Source organism: Bidens hawaiensis, unplaced genomic scaffold, assembly GCF_021521415.1.
Source record: "Bidens hawaiensis isolate Kalapana, Puna unplaced genomic scaffold, B.hawaiensis_p1.1 tig00044597_1, whole genome shotgun sequence".
Lineage (NCBI taxonomy): Eukaryota > Viridiplantae > Streptophyta > Magnoliopsida > Asterales > Asteraceae > Bidens > Bidens hawaiensis.
The window spans coordinates 108,411-132,356 of NW_027497903.1; the positions used below are offsets into that span (position 1 = coordinate 108,411).

At 33.4% G+C, this 23,946-nt stretch overlaps 2 protein-coding genes and 2 pseudogenes across 3 annotated transcripts; 1 reads left to right on the forward strand and 3 right to left on the reverse strand.

Annotated features, from left to right (window-relative positions):
- Positions 1–8,373: 8,373 nt before the first annotated feature.
- LOC143595025 (cyclin-D3-3-like) lies at positions 8,374–10,947 on the forward strand (annotated as a pseudogene). The gene is made up of 4 exons (XR_013146453.1): positions 8,374–8,844; positions 8,937–9,141; positions 9,835–9,965; positions 10,490–10,947. The product of XR_013146453.1 is annotated as a cyclin-D3-3-like (transcript).
- Positions 10,948–12,697: 1,750 nt separating this feature from the next.
- Positions 12,698–13,658, reverse strand: LOC143595031 (ADP-ribosylation factor-like). Its single transcript, XM_077074179.1, has 4 exons — positions 13,481–13,658; positions 13,327–13,397; positions 13,109–13,228; positions 12,698–12,820 (listed from the first exon to the last, which is right to left on the reverse strand). Exons 1-4 carry the CDS (start codon positions 13,626–13,628, stop codon positions 12,698–12,700), a joined length of 462 nt encoding a protein of 153 aa, XP_076930294.1. The 5' UTR covers positions 13,629–13,658.
- Positions 13,659–14,521: 863 nt separating this feature from the next.
- On the reverse strand, positions 14,522–16,810 carry LOC143595020 (microtubule-associated protein RP/EB family member 1C-like; annotated as a pseudogene).
- Positions 16,811–19,270: 2,460 nt separating this feature from the next.
- LOC143595030 (putative LRR receptor-like serine/threonine-protein kinase At4g37250) lies at positions 19,271–22,655 on the reverse strand. The gene is made up of 2 exons (XM_077074178.1): positions 21,035–22,655; positions 19,271–20,080 (listed from the first exon to the last, which is right to left on the reverse strand). Exons 1-2 carry the CDS (start codon positions 22,653–22,655, stop codon positions 19,398–19,400), a joined length of 2,304 nt encoding a protein of 767 aa, XP_076930293.1. The 3' UTR covers positions 19,271–19,397.
- Between the last annotated feature and the right edge of the window lie 1,291 nt (positions 22,656–23,946).

Here is a 23,946-nt window from a genome sequence, read left to right on the forward strand (position 1 = left end):
CTCTCTCTCGGACCTGCCCGATTCTTCCCTTGGCTCAGCCGGTTCCGGCGAAGTTAGTGGGTATGTGTGTGTTAGGGAGTTTGGTGAAATATGAAAGATATCTTGGGGTTTAGGGGATATTTATATCCCTGAAATCCCATGGACCTAAGGCCCATTCTCATTTAACCCATCTCTATTAATCCAAATCCATAACCCACGTCCATTACCCAACGCTAGCCCGACCCATACCAACTCCTATTCTATTATCTATTTTCCAGATAACCTGAGTAAACTTTCCCTCTATTATTAAGTAATATAATTAATATTATCTTGAAATTTCGGGATGTTACAATATTTATTACATGGATATGAACAACTTATTACTTTTTTTTTATTAACATTTATTATTCTCAATTTGACCACATAATTATATTTTACAAAACATCGAATCAAACTATTAAAATGAACACCTAGTTGTAATATACACACTTCACACGGTCAATGTAATTTACATTGTGTGAATGAGTCATACTCTGATAAAATAAGTATTGAGATATACGATTGTCACATGAGTAGGTTTGGGGATTCAAACTGAGCGAATCAATTATTTCTTATTCGTGATGAATGGTTTTGAACTTATGATCCCCAACAAAAATCGTACATCTCGTTTATAGATAGAGGAAACGAACATAAATATAAGCAAAAATTAACATAATGCTTTAGGCAAAAGATGTGGTCTATCATATATTGATTTATTATTTATTTACTTGAACTTTCATTAGCTATTAGAAATATTACATAATAACATCAGCAAGGTGTTGAATTCTACAACCCCAACAATTTACATGTCATGATTCCAAAGATAAACAATCAAACGCCTAAGAAAGTAGTGTGAGAGCAACCGAGAACAACATATCGTGGATCCCATAGTTTTAACATGAACACCGAGGTAATATTGGTAATATCAAGTTTAGTCAAACTCAACGAAGAACATGATGCCAGGTTATATCGATGATACAATAATTCGGATTCAAATTTATTTTACTTAAGAGAAATATAAAACCATACCCATTTATAACTTGAACAACCATTTTATTGAAACCAGCTCATCAAAACTTTATTCACTTATGCATTTTTTTTTTCATAAAAAATGGTTACAAAGTCTTGCTAAAAATATTAATTAATTATTTGTGATCCACAAATTTTGCGTAAAAAATACTTAACAATTATCGTTGTCCATTTGTCCAACTAGGTGTGGATCTAACATTATAAAATGTAAATCATGATTTCAAAGTAATTAATTGCATCTACGTTAATTTAAAAAAAATCATTAGTTAAAAAGTAATTTCTTTTTTGTACCTAACCATCGTAACTTTATAAACGTTCAGGTTTATTAAACAAAAAAGCCACGCCACGATGATATTGAAATAATTAAAACTATATCGTTGATAATAATAATATTGTAACAAAATAAGTGAAGTACTATATTATAATCATATGTATACTTATTCAAAACTGTCACTGATTGGAATTTTATTATATCTGAGTTGACATTTGGTTATCTGAACCCAAAAGTCTTCAATAGAAGAAACAAAAGTGAGTCACGTAAAAAAAAACTGATAATTGTGTTTTGTTTTTTTAGCATTTACGCTTTTTGTTTTATTTTTTTGTAACTTCACTCCAACCAAAAGGATTTACAATTTATATCAATGTGATATTTAGCTAGTTTTAGAATGTGCTTATATTAAGATACTGAATTATAAAAATTAAGTAATATAAATATTGTTTTAATATACACTAGGATAATAACCCGTGTTACACACGGGTGGAAAACATATCAACAAACAATATAAAATATAAACTACGCATTCAGTCATCATAAATATTTGACATAAGTTTTTTACCTTCAGATGTTACAAAAGATGTTAAACTCTATCTATAACATAAAAAGAAAATACTTTATAAATAAAAAATGCAATTAATAAGAAATAATATAATATAAATGAATCATTAGACCTGAAAAAAATAAAAAACACGTATTAGTAAAAGATTTTGTAATATTAATTGAAAACTAAGTTTACAAATACATACCAACTTTAAACTGTATTACATTAAGTTTTCGAAAATCTCTTTGTAAACAGCTTTATTTAATTTTTTTAAATGTTCCTAATTGTTCTAAAGAACGTTTTTTTCTTTTTTCTTTTAGAGTGTTTTTTATAAATAATTTTCAGATATATCTATATTTTTATAGCATTTTTCATGTCATTTCTTAATAAATAAATAAAACTTAAAGAACATTTGGTCTTCTTTTTTCCTAAAGAGTAAATTAAATCATTGACAAAGTGGTTATTAATTGGAATAAATAGACTTAATTATGGAGTTAATTGCATTAATTTGAATAAATAGATTTAATTGTAGAATTAATTGAATTAAAATTGAAATGCTTGTTTTAATTTAGTGGATTAAAAATAATTGTGAATATGTGAAAATTATTGATATGGAAATGTGAATACTTGAAATCCTATATGAATAGGCTAGAATAAAAACATGTGAAAAGAATCATCTTGCTTTAATATATTAGTAAGATTTCAAGCAATGGTTGATTTCCTCTTAAGAATGATCTATAGTACTCGAGAAACGAACATAACCATGTGGGACAGTAGCCTGTCATTAATCCAGATTAGCTGTTTAAAAAAAGGACATTAACCTCGAAAAGTACTAAGCCAATTAAAAAATATATTTATAAATATACTTTGTGAATAAAGTTTTAATATTGTTACACGTGTGATTAACTTACAAAATAAACTTCATATATTGTATAATTACATTCATTACGTTTACCTTTTCACTTAAAACGAATGTATGATATTTTGATATGTATTATAATGTTATAAAGACAAAAAAGAAATAACACCATGTAAATTTTGAGTTTACATAACGTGACAAACATACTTAATATAACCATTGTCTCAAAGTATTTTACTACAAATATACTTAATATAAAAGTTAACCAGTTGTATAATAATATTAAAGGAAAAAAAACAAAACAAAACAAAGTATCCTTGTACCCCGATGGTCCTTGGTGGTCCTGGTTGAAGACAAAAACAGTCAAATGTCTTTAAAGCACCTACTACTTCCACAACTAAACAAGTCACATCGTTCACTGCGCGTGTACACCACTTACTGTCCATCAAGCCAATGTCAGAAGTAGCATAGATCATACCTCAATGTTTGTATACAGTCCATGTACTTTAAAGGAGTCACCCTTTTAGTATTTCACCAAACTAGGGTGTGCATCATTAGGCTTGGCTCGGCTCGGCTCGATGTTAGCCTAAACCGCAACCAAAGTCATCGATTAATCTATTTATTAACAAGTTTGTTTTTAAATATTCAGTTTGGTTTATTCGGTTATTTTGTCATTTTTGGTTCGGTTAAAAACCAAAAACAAATTTGGGGTAATTTTTTTTGGTAAGAAATACATGAAATGAAAATGTAATACATGTAGTGGAGGCATGCATGAAAGAGAGGTATCAAGGCTAAAATTTATGAAAATACGAATAGATTGGTTCAGTTAACCGAGGGTAGAAGGAAAACTGATAACTGATTTTCGGTTTGGTTTCGATTAACGGTTCATTTGCTGCTCATCCAACTCCAAACACCCCGTGCTATATCAAGAACACCGCATGAGTTTTCTAGTTGTCAATGGCCCGCACAAACTTCTTTTAAGTTCTTATTTTGTTTGGACAGTTGAAATGAAGTTATTTAGACTGTGACCCATTAGTTGATAAAATCTATTCTAATAATTTATCTAACAATACTTATAAGTGTCAATCCTTGAAAAAAACAATCACACTATAGAAGAGAAATAACTCGTCCACACATAACTACCATTTACATATTTTCAAACAGTTCACATTATTGGAATAAAAATCAATCAATTGTTCACCAAGGAGAGACAAAATTACCAATTTGTTAGATTATGAATGCATGTTGCAACAAAAGTGAAATTTAAGGCTATGATTAATTAGTTAAGCTAACAAATTGAATTATTGTCGACCGATAGTCTAATTTTAAATTATTGAAAATCAGTTTACATTTTATCTTGCAAAAATACAAAAGAAGATTATACTTCGTATATTCTTGCTCCACATCCTACAATCATAATGCTATTTATATTTAGATTTAAATTACCATAGTTACTTGTCACACCCCGACCAAAGGCGGCGGAACATGTCGAGGTGTAACGATTGTCCATAAGCACATGACACTAATTAAAGTGACAGTATTTAATAAACTCATTTCATTTCACAACATCGAAAATGTCATATAACAATTATTCATAAAATAACCATAAACAAGATATCACAAAATATGGCAAATTTGATATTGTTCATTTTTACTAATATCCTAAGGTCTTTGATGTCGTTTTATTCACAATCATAAATCAACCAAAATGCAAACCTGCAACATTTCATAAAATAAAGTTTGTCAACACAAAGGTTGGTGAGCAATTCATAAGTTTAATCATATTAGTATATAATAAAGATAACCACAAAACTTGCATACGAAACGATAAATAAAAGTGGTAATTTGGATAAATAGATATCGCTAAACACATTAGCGACACCTAGCTATAAGGGGATGCCAAATAGTCTAGGATTTTATAGTTATCGTTAATTGCATTACGTTAACGACACCTTGCTATAAGGGGATGCCAAATAGTCTAGGATTTTATAGTTCCACCAACCAAAAGCGATAAACACATAGGCGTATAAGCATAGAACACCAAATCGAGCAATTATTTAGGTAAAGTATACAACTACGTTTGTGGTTTAAGATTCAAATATAAAGCATTTTGTTGAATAAGTATGAAATGTCACCCCCAAAATAAAAGATGGAAAATGGGGTATGAAGTACTCACCTTCAAGTAGTAAACTTGAAAGATGATAATTTGGAGATTTGTTAGAACGACGAGTTTAACGCACAATGCCTAAAAAGAAAAGAAGTCTTGAATTTAGAAAGGTTGTCTTGAAGGTTTTTAAATAAAATAAATGTTGAGAAATGTAAATAATTAAAGTTTAAGGTTTAAAATATAACTATTTAAGAATTTATAATAATAACCCTTTAAAAATGTAAGTTTGCTCGAAACCGGGTTAAAGTATCTAACCTTAATATTTACTCAATCTATGTTAAGTAATAAGGTGGGTAAAATGCAAGAATGCAAATCCTTTTGGAATAAAGATACTAAAACGGATTTTTTTACCGAGTGTTCGGGTTGTCGGTTCGGGTCTTGATAATTGGTTAAACCCAAAGTTAACTTTCCAAAATATTGAATGTTATAAGATAACTCAATAAAATTTAATAAGACTTAACCAAGTATGTAGTTCCATTGTTTTAGAACTAACAACGCACGTTAAGCGAGTGTTCGGTTTTGTCGGTCCAAACTTTGTTATGAGATCAAGTTGGATCCAACATTTCCAAGTACTTAAAAAAATATTTAAAAATCAATTTGTAACTATTTTTAAAGAAATATACAAGTCTTGATGGCTAAAAAAAACACACTTGTGTGTCTTAAGCGAGTAAGAATCGGTTTGGTTTCCACATGTCCAACCACTAAAGAACTTGTATAATAATGTACAAATAAAAAAAATACTTTAAGTTTTACAACCAAAAGTTAACAATAAAGTCTTTAAACAAAAATTCGGTTTTCGGTTCGGATCGTGTTTCGGGTTAAGACCGAGGTAAGATTCTACAAACCCATAACCATAGAATTTGTAAAAATGATTTTAGAAACTTAGATCTAACAATAAGCATGTTTAAACAATTATTTAACAAAACTAGTAACAAAGTTCGGTTTATGGTTTAGAGCTATTTACGGTTAAACCGAAGCATAAACTCTTAAAAACCCATAACCATGGAACTTGTAAACATGACCAACAAACTAAAATAAGCAAGATTAATATGTATGAACAAGTTATATAGATGTATATATATCAAGGACACGAAGTCCTCCATGAAACCTTGCCTTATGAGGTCCGAAACCTCACCGACCGGAATCGGAGAAGTAACTACCAAAGGTAAACAAGGGGTGTATATTATATATATGTTGCACAATAATAAACAAGTATTAATAAGGCTACATAAACTAATTAAGATGAAAGACTAAAAACCTTCAAGAACACTTAAGAAGATAACTTTGAATCTTTGATGTTTGAGAGAGTTTTTTTTTTGGAGTTGTAGCAAGGGAAAATGAAGAGGAAAGGTGGTGTATATATAGGGTAATGTTGGTGGTCAAATATGGGTGTGAGACACAAGAGTTTTCATGCAAAATGGATCAAGACAAAAACACAAAACAAAAAAAAATTTAATAATAATAAAAATAAAGGTAGGATGTTTTCAAAACCCAACAAGTGTGAAACAATATTGTAACATAAATCCATCATTTTGATTATAACATAAGCTTCGGTTTACAAATCGGGTTGATTTACATAATAAACAAATATAAAAACGAATACAAACAAAACCCGAAATTGACGAATGTCACGTTACTATTGATCAAACATTACAAAGATCACATGAGTAATTCTCGTATCGTTAAACATGCAATTTTAATGTGCGGTCGATAATTCATTATATGTTGAAGGGACGAAGAATATATCATAGCATGACTTATATTTAAAACTTTCATGAAGTATGTACTACCAATTCAATAACTTACCAAAACATTTTTGAAAGTTGGGTAATCTTAGTTATACATTAAATTATAGTATTGAAGGGACCATCTTATAAGAGACCATTTTGTGGTAAAGTTAATTTAGAAATATAATGATTGAACATTGAAGGGACCATTTTGTAGGAGATTAAAAGTTGATAGATCAAAATGGCAAAAAGCATAAGGACACAAATGAAGTAAAAGCCGCACTCATTCATTTTCCCATCGAATGTTGCCGTTACAGTCCACTTTCTCAAAATACCAAACATTAAACAATTAATAATAATAAAAATAATAACAACAATAATTAATATTAATATATGTAATAATATAATTAGAAAATCCACCGCTTGTGGTCCAGGAAACCTTGGGTTCTCAAACGTAGGCCCAAGTTCGATCCATACCTGTGTCATTTTCATTGGATTATGACAATAAATGATTTGAGCTAGACGTTGTGAGATTGTCAGCTCAAATTCCGAGCCCACCTAGGTTTTCGTCCCATCACGTGTTATGCAAGAGAGTTCTGCTCTTGTGTCGACACAATGACCATCCAGTGGTAGCTGGCGGTAGGTTTCCCTAGGGAACACCTCATAGAGGTGGCGAAAAACAATGGTTAACCGTACCGACTTGAAAATCAAATCGAAGTTGAACAGGTTTGAAACCGATTATGTAGAAATCGGTTTGGAACCAAAAACTGGTTTCACCCTGGTTACCATAACCGAAACCAGAAAAAACCGATCGAAACCCGAACCAAAACCGGTTGTAAACCAGTTAAGAAATTGGTTTCAACCCAAACCGAAACCGGTCATAAACATGTTTTGACTTTTCTTGACTAAACCGAACAGGTTTGAAATCGGTTTGCGCACCTCTAACGCCCAAGCCAAATTATAAACCCAATGTTGAACCGGTTAAGTCAACATAATTTAACTAGAGAAAGATAACAAATCTCTTTAATTTAGTGAGTGCGGTGGCTAAAAAAAAGAAAGGAGTAAAGTGTCATTTTAGTCCTTGTGGTTTGGCCAATAATTCAAATTTAGTCTAAAAAGTTTATTTTTTTGCATATGGACCCTCCACGTTTCTCAATTCTTGCCAATTACATCCAAATCACTAACCTCGTTAAATTTAATCATTAAGTTAGGGGTAGACATTTGTTTTCACTCTTTCTTTATTACATGAGTACAGTGCCAAAATTGTCCCTGAAGTTTAGTCACATTTGCGAATTTCGTCCAAAAAATATTTTTCTCAATTAGACCCTGATGTTTCCCAACTGTTGCCAATTTCGTCCAATTTGTTAATTTGGTCTAAATTCCACGTTAACTCAGGGGTGTTACTGGCCTTTTACATATTTGTTTACATTGATTATTATTATTACCCTGAACTAAACCCCTTATATGACTGAAAATGAAGAAGAATAAACAAATGAATACTATAATGGATTAAAACATAAGAATCATGAAATGCTTTATATGTCATGGAACAAACACAACATAATAATAATAATAATAATAATAATATTAGAAAAGCAAGCAAGCAAGCAAGCAAGCACAAGCAGGAAGAGACGCAGCCTTCAGTTCACTCACAAATAAAATCCTCTTCCTTTGCTTCTTCATCTTCCGCCATTTTCTCTCACTACATTTATAGAGAGAGAAACATGCCACAAAACCTCATCTAGACCCAAGACAATGAAACCCCAAAACCCTAACTTTACTCTCGACGATGCTCTCTTATGCGACGAGCAAGATGCAGATTTCAATTTCAATTTTGACCACCAAAAGCACCATCTTTTGACCCATTTTGACCACGACATGTTATGGGAACAAGACGAGCTTCAAACACTCATGGCCAGACAGAATAATGGGTTTAGTTCAGTTACTGATGTGGGTTTAATGGTGTTAAGGCAGGAGTCTGTTGATTGGATGATTAGGGTTAGTAATTATTATGGGTTTGTGGCATTAACCACAGTTTTAGCTGTTAATTACTTCGATCGGTTCGTTTCGAGTTCCGGTTTTCAGATGGGTAATAATAATAATAATAATAATAATAATAATAATAATAATAATAAGCCGTGGATGAATCAGCTTGCTGCTGTTGCTTGCTTGTCTTTAGCTTCTAAAGTTGAAGAGATTCAGACGCCTTTACTTATGGACTTGCAGGTATGCACACCAGGTGTTTGTGAAAATGCCTTAATGAATGTACCGAATGTATCGAATGCAAAATGTTAATGTTTGTGTTTTTGTTGGTTTAGGTGGAAGGAGCAAAGTTTGTGTTTGAGTCAAAGACGATAATGAAAATGGAGCTTTTGGTGCTTGGTTCGCTTCAATGGAAGATGAATCCGGTGACGCAGCTTTCGTTTACGGATTACATTATGCGCAGGCTCGGGTTAGTCATGCATTGTCAACGGTCTGAGATTGTACGGAGGACTGAAAGAACTGTTCTTGCTGTCATCAATGGTAAGATTTTGATTATGCTTCCATTTTGTCATGAACTGATTGTTTTGGATGTACATTATTATTTGTCTGCATATTGTATTGAAACTAATGATGTAAATAATGAATTAATCATAAGATAATTAGCTCTACCAAAGCAGTTTAAGGCTGCAAAGATGGTGTTTGGATGTACCTCTAATGTTTGAAATCAAGAAAATTATATAATCAACTTTTAATAGTGTTTGGGAATTGTGGTAGCTTATCCAACTTATTTCAATAAGCAATAAGCGTTCCCAAACGCCCTCGTAATAGATAATTTTCAGAATAGTCGCTTTAGTAATGCAATGCCAAACATCCCCAAAGATCAAAAATGACAAATCCTAATGATTAACAGTGTATTAGAGTTCATTGAACCATCAAACTTTCAAATACATTTATAAAAATCAAATCTTTATAAAAAATCTTTGAACTTTGGAAGCTGTAAAGAAAACCAAGTGTGATATCTTTTATAAAGATCATCCATTTTTGAAACATCCAACATTTGAAAACTATTATAAAAACCATTCAGACATGTCAGGCATTGCACTCATCAATACTACCCAAAATATTCAGTTATGATAGTACAATCGAATTACTCAAAACTATTCATTATAAAAGTACAATTGTTTCAAGAATAATTTTTAATTCAATTAGCTGATATTTGTAAATTGAATGCAGATTCACGGTCTCTACTTTATCCTCCATCTTTAATTGCTGCTGCTACAATGTCCCTTGTGATTAAAGAGATTGATCCCAATAACGCGTTCGATTATCTTAACCAACTTAAAGATTTCCTTGAAATCAGCGAGGTTTGTTCTTAAAGGCCACGATTTTAATTATTATGTATCATTTAATTGGATAACATTCATTTACAAATACATTTATAATTTTCATAAATTCTCAGACTTGAAATGTTGTTAAAAAATGTCCTACAAATGTTGTTTGGGTCAAAAACCTATTTTAAATAATTAATTATGCTCTTTTAAGCCTTATTGGGCCAAAACCGGCCTAAGATGGCCCCGGTAGCCCACAGAGCATTTTGGACAGAAAATATTGGCCCAATAACCTTTCAAAGTATTTTGATAAAGTCGAAATAGGTTCCAACTTAATTGGGCCGGTTAGCTAAGTTTTTAAGAACTGTGCAAACTATCGGGCCCAATTGGCCCAATAACCTTTCAAAGTATTTTAATAAAGTCGTAAAAAGGTTCCAAGTGATTTGGGCCCATTTAGCTAAATTTCCAAGAATTGTACGCACTATTGGGCTCAATCGGCTCAAGGATATTTGTTCAACTTTCTAAATATCAAAATCTAAAATTTGTATAAATTATAACAGGGGAAAGTAAACGAGTGCTCTAACTTCATCCTGGACGTATCTGATAATCACGTTAACAGCTACTCGCCAAGTCAGAAGAGAGTACCATTTTACCCCTGGGAGTCCAAACGGTGTTATCGATTCATATTTCAGCAGCGACAACTCTAGTGATTCGTGGGCGGTTGCATCATCATCAGTTTCGGTTTCATCTTCACCCGAACCACCGGTATTGAAGAGGCTCCGGGCTCAAGAACAGGTGATGAAACTAGTCCCACCAACTCGCGTGCCAATCAGCAATGGCTGTTAGGTTTGGTAATTGGTTATTTATTTTCCGAAAGTATGATGTTTTGGTGCAATTACATCACTAATCAATAATTATGTTCGGGCTAGAACCATGTGTTCTGTTTAATGATAGGATCTTGATTCTTGCTTTGTTGACTTTATTTTTGCTAGATTTTACTTTGATCGTTGTGTTTTGATGCGTAGAATACAAGTATAACGTGCTTATATACACACATATGCGCGTTTCGGTTTAATGAGAACTGTCTTTGCATTATAGTGATTACTGAACACTCTTACCCCTACAAGCAAAATAACACTCATCAGTTTGTTAAATTACCTTTTTATCCTGCACAGTCAGTTATTTTTATTTTTGGAAGCTAAAGCCCTTTGGTAGGTGTTCATATATGGTCCTTAATATGTGACAGTAGGAACATTCACAATGGCTGGAATTAATTGGATCAAGCAATACAAACAACACGATATTTTGATGGTAACTCATCACGACTATTTTTCTTATTAATATATCAAACCCGAAACCAAGAATTCACTAAGAAATACAATGACGACTAGCCGCTAATGTTAACTTCATCAATGTGTACTCATATCGTGTGGATTGTGGAATAACTATGTTTTTAAGGGGTACAGGAGCATTTGGTTTTGAAGAACATGACGTTTTAGTTTGAAGACATAATATAGGAATCTAGCGTCATCAATGTATCTTTGTGGTATGAAGTACGGTTTTAACGTGTAGAATACAGCCATAATGTGTCTATGCGCGCACACACACATATCATTACATGGTTAAAGTAAACGAATAGGTAAACATGTTTATGGAAGGTTGCAGAGGAACTTCCTTCGGCTCTTCGCATTATAGTGATGACCGAGTACTCTCATCGCTACAAGCAAATTCACTTTTATCAGTTTTGGTAAACTTTCCCATTTATCATTTCATATATGGTTAAATCGAAAGAAAATTACTAGAATGAACTTTTTTATGGTATAGGTTAGTCTTATGGTGTGCGTTCAACACATAATCAATTTTAAATAGATAATTGCAAAGTTCACACGAACATTCATACTTATTGCTCAACAAATATGATATGAAAGAGAAAAAGATGGTTATGCATTTACATAATGTGTCTCATGGATCATAATTTAAACCGTATATATAAATGTCCATAATGTTTGTCTACTTAAAATTGGTTATGTATTGAATGATCCTTTAGTGTTTATAATACACGTAAAACTATTTCACATATATACATTATGTTTACGTGTTATCAGGACTTTCTTGGGTTGTATTCGACCCATTGTTTTTCTCATTCTTTAGTGTTTATAATATAAGTAAAACTTGTATGATATTAATGTATAAATACACTAAAATAAACAATTGTTTCTTTCTCATGATTTTCTTGTTAAATCTAATTCTAAAATCAATATTGATCAAGTATTCACTTTATTATTCTCACATATTTCAACCAAAAAAACATGTAATAATCTTATATTGTAGCTTAAACTTATATAACTTACCTTGGCCGATATATTGTTTGACAGCCAATCAAGACCTTCATATAACCCTTCACTAGATGTTGCACATCATCATCATCATCATCATCGTACTCAGTATATCCCACCAATAGCAAAGCTATGTTAGGGTCTGAGGAGGGTAAGATGTAGACAGCCTTATCTCTACCCCATAGGGATAGAGAGGCTGCTTCCGGTGAGACCCCCGGCTCGATAGTAGTTTTCCATCAAGCCTTGGACATAAAGCACATAACACTCAATCATCGGGATACCGGCTGATTGGTGCATGTACCCTTCACTAGATGTTGCACATGTACTCTGTATATACCTGTTATCATTTTTATTTACATAACTTCAAACTCTATTAACATAAAATTGGCTTATTGTCACGAAGTTATTTTTACATTTGGTAGAGGATATAGATTACCAACGATGATTTCGTAAGGAATGGAGTCCAAGTTTGTCAGTGATTTCAGCAGCCTTCATTGAATTTGGAAGATCTTGTTTATTTGCAAACACGAGTATCGTGGCTTCACGAAGTGCATCCTATAAAAAACGACGTTTGCAATAAGTTTCTTGACCCCAATTCGTGATGTTAAAAATATTACTTCAATTTAAGGGAAAATCAAGGATTTTAGGCGGAAATTTATAAAGGCCTGAATTTGGAAGGTCAGGCGTTTAATAAAGTTAGCTGTAAAATTTGTGTCGGGATACTTCTTAAATACATTTTTCTTAGCATAACTCTTTCTCTGGTAGCAGTATTTCTATGAAAAAGACGCTAAAATAAATCTTGTCAAAGGCCGGTAAATAAGTTGAGCTGTATGAAATTATTACCTCATTGAGTATGCGGTGAAGTTCATCTCTAGCTTCAGTAATCCTGTCTTGATCGTTGCTATCGATCACAAATATAAGCCCTTGCGTGTTTTGAAAGTAGTGTCTCCACAAGGGTCGGATCTTCACATAATATGAAAACAATCAAAACATGATCATGGATAGAAAGTAGTTATAACTTATAAGTGATGAGTTAGTTGGTGGCCTAAGGTTTTGTGTACCTTGTCTTGTCCTCCAACATCCCATACGGTGAAGCTAACATCCTTGTACTCCACAGTCTCGACGTTAAAACCTTGTTTAATATCATAAATTTTAATTCAAACGACAAAACGAAACGAGCTAAAGGGATATAAATATGAACGGGAATTAAGGTACCGATGGTTGGAATGGTAGTGACAATCTCTCCAAGTTTAAGCTTGTACAGAATTGTGGTTTTGCCTGCAGCGTCGAGTCCTACCATTAGAATCCTCATTTCCTTCTTCGCGAACAACATTTTCACCAACCGCGATATTGCCATGCCCATTTTCTCTCAATACGAAACTTGGTTTGGTCGAATCAAGTAAAGGGTGTTTTAGTAGCCAATAAAGGAGTTAGGAACTTGATTCCAATTGGAATCGGATGTCATGAAGGAGTTATCAAAAGAGAATGGTATCACTTTATTTTAGACTTTTGAGTGTTGTTTTTCAAAGGAAAAGGAGTTCCAATTCCATGGTATTAATCTTATGTTAAATTCTCTATGTTTGAACACTAATAGCTACATGGTATTAAACTTCGGCTTTCTTGAGTCGAACCAGGCGGGCCATCTGGAACAGACTGACATATTAGTGGTTCCACAGCTTTTTTTATACGATATTTCGGAAACAATGAGTTTGCATACAAGTTTTTAAAATAATAAAGACGATTATATAACTGCATATTTCAAGAGTGAAAATAGAAAGTTGGCCCGTTTTAAGTTCCAAATCGCTGGCCAGACTGTGAACAGCCAAAATCCAGCCACAAATGAAACCATAAAAATCTTATATTGACTAAAAGATCAGTTCGTTTACAGGCCTAATCCATGACGATGACCTACTAGGATGTCTAATGTTTTCAACTTTCACTCAGGCAAACGAAAATAAACCCGTGAACTACTGATTGACAAAGTTGATGATATTGGTTGGCATAAAAGACCGGATGTTACAGTAAACACAATGACATAATATGCTAAAAAATACTTATGAAATACCAAAGCATTTTTTAAGTTCTCACATTCAAAAATATGAATTTATATATCTAGATGATGATCATCAACTTTATAGTAGGCAAAGCCAACAGGTTGGATGTCACGGTAAACATAATATGCAAAAATAAAAGTTTGAAATACCAATACATTCTTTAAGTTGTCGCATTCAAAAATATGAACTTAAATCTAGATGATTAAAGATCAAAGGTCATAAGAGGAGACCCCTTTGAATGCACATCAGAAGCATCTGAAACCCTCAACCGTGTGTTAGCAGCGGCATCAACTTCCGCATCAACAACCGTTTTCCTCTTCTGCGAATCGGGATTTGACTGGTCAACTTCCACAGTTTGACCCGCACACACATCATCTTCACTCTTAAGAAGCATAGCTTTAGCTTCTTCCATAACGGATGCATCCTCTTCAGCAGCATACAGTATCTTCTTAATAACTTCAACAACCTATAAAAAAAGTACATATTTGTTCAAACATTTTCAACTTTTTTCTTTCCAAAACGTGTAAACAAAACACGAGTTATAGAGCAATTACAAGCAAATTTGTGACGGGGGGAAGTTGGCATATCATTTCAACATCTCTCAACTTTGAAAAGTAGAAATCTCTCTCTTTCTCAAGACTTCCGATGTTAATTTCAGTTCAGTAACCTGTTGATCATATGCAGATGTGTCAGCAGCTGAAGATGGTTTAGTGTTCTTGACCGAGGGTGCATCTGCTTTTCGGGTATTATGGGTTTTGGATGCAGCTGTGGTGCCATGAGTCGGTTGCGATTGAGCAGATTTCTTGGTTATGTCTTTTCGACCTTTGCTAGCTTCTCTACGCTCCTGAGGATTGTAACTGAAAATGTAAAGTTTAAAAAGTTAATTATGGATTGTGTAAACTTAAACTTGAGGCATTATGCAACGAATTAAAAGGTTACTTTCGATGATCGCCTCCACTAACAGAATCACAGTATCGCTTCATCCATTGCATGAATTCAAGATTATCAAGAGGTCTTCCTTTCACCAGCCTGCTCACCTCAATGTGCTGTCATCAAAGATAGCATATTGTTTGATTACTATATGAACAGAGTGTTTATACTTTATAGACATCATACTTGTTGCTAAAGTGAGTAAAAGGAGATTAAGTATGCAATAGCAATTAGCAAGTGATTCTCAGCATCAGGCATAATTTCTTTGCAAAACAACTATTGCAGACTACTTAAGGTTGCTCAGTCCAGCATAATAAACAAGTGTTCATTTGAACTTTAGCAAGAATAATCACTCAATTGAAACATTACATTTGTGCGTTGTAAAATAGAAACACACCACACAATGTCGATGTTCCATTTTATATGTTGCTCATTTGAATTTTAGCAAGTATGAAGATTAGTATCTATGAAATGAATTACATATAGAAACTAATTCACACATTCGGAACATGATTAATATCAGAAACAGTCACAACAGAAATCTTCCACCTAATAAGTTCTTCATTTAAATTTTAGCAAGCATGATGGTTAATACGCAATGAATTACTCATATGAACCCATAGAATCTAATTCACTCATTTCGGATTATCGCGCATGATATAACAGAAACAAATCACAATGTCTAGCATGAACAAACTTAATTAGATCAGAATATATTGTAAATAATACCTTAGTGATTTTGAGTTTGTTGAAAACATCCTGAAGAATCTTGTAATTCTGAATCATATCATACTCCGTCCTGGTGTCGAAATTGACCTTGTGCATCGGCACCATTCCAGGATGAGCAGCGTCCATCAATTGGCAGTGAACAGCACCGGTGCATGCCTACATCCAATCAATCCATTGAAATCGTACACCTAATTCGAATTAACACTCAACACTATCAACATTATCAGGTCATATAATAATGATTATTATACAGCACCAGTACATGCCTACATCCAATCAATCCAGTGAAATCATACACTTATTTCGAATTTTAAACACACATACATTCACTGCTATCAACAATTAGGTCATATATAATCGATTTCCACAGATATAGAACAGAAAATCACAACGATTATTAAACAACACCGGTACATGCATACGTCCAACCAATCCAGTGAAATCACACACTTAATTCGAATTATACACATACACTCAACACTATCAACACAATTAGGTAAAATAATATCGATAATTCAATAGCATGCGATACTAGCGTTTGATGAAATCGTACACTTAATTCGAATTACATACATACATACATACAGTCAACAGTCACACTATCAACATTATTAGGTCATATAATAACAATTATTGAATTATATACATATACTCAATGCTATTAACACAATCAGGCCATATATACAGTGGCAAGTGAAATTAGGGCTTGAATTACGTTACGTACCTCTTCGACTTTGCTGAGATTGAGATGAAGAGTGTGTTTGATCCACGCTAAGATCTCAGACCGGCCGACGAAGTAAGCCGCGTCCATCATTCCGATATTCGTTGCCATTTTTAGACAGAGAAACTGTATTTTCAAATGAAAGAGGGAAGCGGGCTTTGGTAGGCAACTTATTATAGTATTCATTCAAAATTAGGTTTTCTTTAATATTATTATTTTTTAATTCTTTTCCAAAATTGAAATATCTATTGTTGTAAATGTATAGCCAGAATAATGTTCTCCACGGGCAACGGACCCGAATAGGGCTGTAAACGGACTGAATCAGACTAAACATTTTTCGTGTTCCTTCATTAAATTTTTGGCGGACAAACGAACGGTTCACGAACACTTTATAGAATGAAAGCTCATGTTCGTGTCCGTCCATTAAGGAATAGAGTTTTTCCGTGTCCATTTGTGTCCAATATTGTAAACGGACACTAACGGATAAATGAACATTAACGGACTCTAATGGACAAACGAACACACAGATACTGATGGACAAACGAACATTAACACACACTAATGAGCGTTAATTGACAACCATACAAACGAACATAAACGGTTACGTATTGATTGCAAAAAGTATAGCTGTTGGACAGGCGTTACTGGACATTCGCGAACACTATTGAATGAACATGGTCTCTGTATGTGTTCTTCCGTTACGCTTGTTGAACAAAATTTTTTTGTTCATGTTTGGTTCGTTTATTAAACGGACGGACAATCCGAGAATCAACAAACTACTTGAGGCATTGTTCACAAAATTGTGGTTCTTCTTTTCATCGCCAAACGGACATTCGGTTCATTTACAACCCTAGATCTGAATATCGAAAAGCAGATATATAAACATATCGTAACAATTTATTATCTTGACACAACAAAAAACACAATTTAGGTATCGCGGCACTGTATCGACACTCAAGGATATGTGGCGTAGATAAAAGTAAGCGTACAGTACGACGAACTCAAAAGTATCAAAAGTGCTGTTAGTCAAAATTCTAAAAATAACATAGTTAAACGTTATAAATGATTAAATAACTTAAATGCATAAAAAATAATTACAAAAGCTATTTGGCAAAAATACACTCAAAATTTAAAGCATAACAACGTTATAAATGATATAAATTATTAAATAACTTAAATGTATAAAAACTAAAAATAAAAAGGCTATGCCAAAAAAGAAAACTGCGTTGCAAAAATACAACAAATGTTAAGGCATAAATTAAAATCATGAAATCTTTTAGGGGCTACGGTTAAATATGAAAAAAAGCTAGAGTATAATTGACAATCACCAAATTACAGTGTAGCAATTGATTTTTCAATTATACATATGGTATATAATTTTACACAAAACATTTACCAAAAGTTTTTGTTTCTTCTACAAGTTCATTCAACTGTTTATGAGGTATTCTATTTTATGAATTTTTCTATAAATGTATTTTTTTTTTAAATGGATAGAGTTACTTAAAGTTCTTTTTGTTTCATAACTTAACTTTTGTTAGATCAACTCATTTGTGAGCCTCGTTTTGGTACCACCGGTCAAGATCAAATCATGCAAAGCAGATTAATCAATGATTTTATTACCCTTGAAAAACATGTAGAAGACGAAGAAACGGTATAAAGAGACCGGATTAGAGTTAATTTTGAGCATGCGATTTTGAACGTGTCATATGAACCTTCTCTTCCCTCAACATTAAACACATTGGATGAGTAAACCAAGCCCGGGGCTAGACGGTGACAACAGACCGTGGGCTACAGCTTGAGAGGCCTGGAAGTGCTACAACCAAATGTTGCACTACTTCATTAAGCTTCAAGCGCACACACATTCAGCTTCAAGCCTACATCCTCAATTGACCCGATCTCACAAAATATGTAATTAAACAACAGTTTAGACTAAAACATAATGTTCTAAAAAATAAAAAGCTGTTTATTGAATTGATATAAAAATCTATCCATATAATTCAACAATTATTAATCAAGCTAATAATTGTATAAATCAAACGAAGAAATCAAGAACACAAGAGCACAAGAACTTTAACAACACTTCTTTGATTATAATTCACCGGATGTCAATAACAACCAAGACCATCAATATATACTAAGACATAGATTTATCCTAATTTATTCCTAGTATCGTTTACATGCTAACGCTAAAACGATAAAGATTCTATTATCACTAAACTATGGCATTACAATTAATTGTTAAATCTATTGTTGGTATTAGTTGTGGCCACATAATGTTAAACTTTCACTTTATCAAGATCACAGCCCAACCATTACTTACCCGAACAATGATAATTGATAAACAAAAACATAAAGAGACATCAAAGGCTGGACCATTAAGTGCCTATTATTGGTCAAGGTTTTCGTTCACACGTAGCCCCTCAGTTAACAATTAACATATCGGTTTAACCATACCGGATTTGATTTTAGCTGGCCACCCGAATCAATATTTGTTACTTCTAATTTAACAAATAACTAGCACACGCTTTACAACTATAACTAGACTAGATTAATAAAAGTATATAACCATTATTAAAAGTTATCATATACACAAATTTTAAAATTGCCATTCTACATCAGCTCTACTTGTTTTAAATTCAGTTATAAACAAGACAAATAAAAATTAAAGGAAAAACAACTAATTATTCGTTTAAATTAATCATAAATAACACATCTCTCCACATGGAAATTTTTCAAGAGTATGTAGCACCTCTTTCATATGTGGTCTCTTTTGTGGGACCGGTGATATACAACTGTAAGCCACTTTCAACAATGCCAACAAGGCCACCTCTTTGCCCTCCATGTCAGCACGGATAGCCACGTCAACCATTCGCAACACCTTTTTCTTCTCTTCAACCGTCAACGTGACGTTCCACGTCATACTAGCGGGCCCAAACTCGTCCGACACAAAAACCTTTCCGGTTAAAAGTTCAAGCAATATAACACCATACGAGTACACGTCCCACTTTGGGCTGGGCTTTAGGTTTCTAAGCGACTCGGGTGCATAATATGGTGAAATGCAGCCCATAGAACTTGGGCTTGGGCTCAACTTTGGCCCAATGACCATATCTGTGAAACTGTCACGTGACGTATTGGACCTCCTGCTACCAAAGGTTCGGGTCGATCCACCCACTTTGCAACTCTGATCGCCTGCCAGTAATCTTTCAAGCCCAAAATCTCCTATCTTGGGCTCCATATCAGACCCTAACAAAATATTACTCGGTTTGAGATTCCCATGCACTTGCTTCTTGTCATGGATGTATACTAGCCCACGTGCGGTGCCTATTGCTATCGTAAGCCGAACTCCCCATGGCAGCGGACAAGGCGATGATCCAACTTTTTCTACAAAAGGTACAAGTCAACAAAGCGTGTTAATGATTTGGGACACAACAGTAAATGATTTGTATACTTTTGGAGAAAAATATATTATCTAGTTTGTTTTGTAAGGAATTATTTGGTTAAGGTTATATTTTATAAGCCTCGTGGGTATAAGCAGTCAAGGACCTTTATTGCTATCATACGCCATGGCCCATGGGTCAGTGCATTAATAAAACAAAGGATTCAGTTACAACTACTCCACCTCGGTCACCGTCAACAGCTCATTTTAGCACTAGTAAAGTTGGAAAGCTAGATTGCGCATGTGCATGCTGAAGAATTTTGTGAAAATATAAAATTATGTTTAATATTCCAAACAATATTACAATATTTAGTGTTTATAATAATTATTGAGAAAATTCCAAATTTTAAAAGTAATGCAACTTGATATAATTAAGTCATTATCTTAATTATTTTAACAATAACATTGTTGAACAAAAGTCATTATCTTAACAATAACATTATAATTAAGTACAATTATTTAATCATTCTAAGTTTGTAACAATAAAAAACTATACCAAAAAAGATTTTTAACTTATTTCACTAGCCCTTTTAATGGATCCATTTTTTACTTTTTACCGAGGACGTGCAACAAATTAGAATCACATTTTGTAAATTAAATATAAAGATACCAGTCACTAGTTTGGTCTGGTGACAAAGAATTATAATCCTCAATCAAGAATTTGTGGGTTATAGTCTCCACCTTGAGATATTATGAAAATATTAATTGTCCAAGGAAAAAATAATAAACTAGGTTTGCCTATCATTCATGCAAGATACACGATCTAATTGTTACAAAATTATTTTGTGTTTCACTACAAAAATGTTGTTTTAATAAATGATTAGTGGTGAGGAATGCTAATGCGCACACATGAAATGCTATATTGCGCCTAAAGATATATAGAGAAAAAGATGACTCACTATAACGTGCACTGGCTAAGTTGCCATAGGGAACGTAGTCGTAAATAACAAGCTTCTCTTCCGCACCCCAATAGAATCCACGGACCCGAACCAGGTTCGGGTGAACCAGTCTGGCAATCACCCGAACCTGGTTCTCAAAGTCCTTAAACCGTTCCAACCCATTTTCCCCAATCCGTCTAACCGCCAGCGCGGTCCCATCCTCCAACACCGCCTTGTAAATGATACTTGACCCGGAGGTCCCGAGTATATACGCGGACGCCTTCAACAACGTCTCAAGCTCGAGCCCTTTTCCTCCCCCGTCAACCCTCACCAACCCGTTTGTTAAATCATCAGTTTTATTATTATTATTATTACTATTATTTTCCGATTCTACCCTTTCGGTATCCGAGCAATCCGAGCTTGACATTTCGCTTAACTCTTCGCCTTCGACACTTCTTCGCTTAATAATACACCCCCACGACCGCAACGTTTTACGCTCGTCATCATCCGATGACGAGCCCCCCCACTCGTTATCTTGATTATTCGCACTTTTATCATTGCGCTCATCTGGTGAACAACGCTGACGTCTTTTCAATACATAAATAAAAATAAACACTAAAATCGCTACCACCGCGACATCTCCTACCACAATTCCCACTATTGTACTCGTTTTAAATCGATTTTTCGATGTTCCATCGGATGTATTATTCGAAGAAATGTTCGAATGAGACGACGGGGTCGTTTCGGGGAAACCCGCTATTGCGGGCGGATACGTGGAAGCCGTTGAAGGAATTACACATAATTCTTTCAACGGCTTCCCACAAAGCCCTCGGTTTCCGGCGAACGAACTCGCATTTTGGTTAAACAACACGCCGGATTCCGGGATTGCTCCGGTGAGATTATTATACGATAAATCAATTATCCCATTTGCCGGAATCTTGTTCGCAAAACCCGCCGGAATCTCGCCGGAAATATTATTATGTGAAACATTAAAGTATTCAATATCACCGCCGCCAAAATTTTCCGGTAACGTCCCATTAATGAAATTACTAGATAAATCCAAAACTTTAATAAAATCAAACCCGCCGGAGATATCGCCGGAGAAATAATTACCGTTCAATAAAACCACCGTCAAGTTGGGTAACAAAGCAAGGCTTTCCGGCAGCTTTCCGGTTAATAAGTTACCGGAAAGATTAAGACTCCGGAGGTTTTTCCATCCTTCAAAAAGCTCGCCGGAGATTAAATTATTCGACAAATCAAGAACCTCAAGCTCCGGTGCACTGTATAACGATAAGGGTATCGACCCGTTGACCGAATTGTTGGATAAGTTGACTTCTCGGAGGTGTTGGATTAAACCCAAATTGGCGGGAATGGAGGCAACGAGTCCGGAATTGGGAAGTGAGATTCCGGTGACACGTGTCTCGGTTTGGAAAGAGCGGCAAACGACGCCGTTCCATGAGCATGGAGTGTCGTCGGAGTAGTTCCACGTGGATAAGGCGTTTGACGGGTCGGATAAGACGGAGTATTTGAATGAGAGTAAGAGGATGCCGTCGGTTGTGAGACTGAAGGCTGGGTGGATTGTTAATAATAATATTATTATTATTATGAGTAGAAGATGTTTGATCATGGTGTTTGAGAACATGAATTATGCATCTCTTGCTATTTGTTGTTGTTGAAAGAATGTGAGATTTATGAGTGAATAAAATCAGAATGACATTTATGATTTATGTGTGTGAGAGAGATAATATAAATATAGTATAGTTGGAACACAGATGTTCAATGCTGGAAAATGGAAATGATATGAATTTGACTTTATCAAGCTTGAGTTAATTTACTAAATTTATGTTGTAATTTGTTTTTATTAAAGTGTTATTGCGTTAATGCTAAAATATTTAATGCTCTATTTATTTATTTGTATTTCTCCCAACAAGTGAAAACAAATGATTTTATATATAAACTTTCTGATTTTAAACATTTTTGACCAAATGCAATTAATTATAACTAGTACGTGGAGTACTTATTGACGATTAATCGGGTATTAATCTAAGTCTACACATAATTTTTATAACTATGACTATTATCTCTGTATTTTATTTAGTTAAAAGTCATTTATTTATAAAACTAGTTTGATATTTTAAATTGCTTTTAGCCTCTTGCATTTCATTTTGTCTCGTTCAGTATTTTATTAAATAATATTTTTTTTTTCTTTTTTCTTTTTTCTTTTCACTCACAAAATATTGAGTAAAAATAGATAGTGAATACGTAATAGGTAGGACTGTAGGAAAAAACCAATAGCTTGGTCTAGTAACAAAAACGTATGTTTTGTGACTAATTGTTTGTAGGTTTTTGTCTCACACCCTCAGTTGAGACTAGGGGGAAATAGTGGAAAAAATTATATGTTTCAAAAGAAAATAAAAAAAAGGAGAGAATACATAATAGATCTCTCTAAATATAAAGAATGAAAGGTTAGTCCTTAATTTTAATCTCTATATTAGAGAATAAGATGAAGTATCATATCATATACAAAATTTTCTCTAAGTTAAAGGGAATGAGATGTGAGTTAGAAAAAGTTTCAAGTACTTCGGATAAAAAGATTTTGTAAATAATTGAGTTTCTTAAGTGTCTTTCCACTAGTTATTTAAAGAACCTTATTCATCTCTAAAGTCACATAGCTTTTATCAAGTGTTTATTTATTTTTAATTAAATGTTATAATCTCTATATTAGAGAATAAGATGAAGTATCATATCATATACAAAATTTTCTCTAAGTTAAAGGGAATGAGATGTGAGTTAGAAAAAGTTTCAAGTACTTCGGATAAAAAGATTTTGTAAATAATTGAGTTTCTTAAGTGTCTTTCCACTAGTTATTTAAAGAACCTTATTCATCTCTAAAGTCACATAGCTTTTATCAAGTGTTTATTTATTTTTAATTA

Bases quoted from the DNA above. Each gene is read 5' to 3' on its own strand.
- LOC143595031 (XM_077074179.1), bottom strand. From the start codon at position 13,628: ATGGGCATGGCAATATCGCGGTTGGTGAAAATGTTGTTCGCGAAGAAG. The intron at 13,229-13,326 runs GTACACAAAACC...TATTATGTGAAG, and splicing joins ATGTTGGAGGACAAGACAAG to ATCCGACCCTTGTGGAGACA. The intron at 12,821-13,108 runs GTAATAATTTCA...CGTTTTTTATAG, and splicing joins TTCACCGCATACTCAATGAG to GATGCACTTCGTGAAGCCAC.
- LOC143595030 (XM_077074178.1), bottom strand. From the start codon at position 22,655: ATGTTCTCAAACACCATGATCAAACATCTTCTACTCATAATAATAATA. The intron at 20,081-21,034 runs GTGAGTCATCTT...TACCTTTTGTAG, and splicing joins CTTAGCCAGTGCACGTTATA to AAAAAGTTGGATCATCGCCT.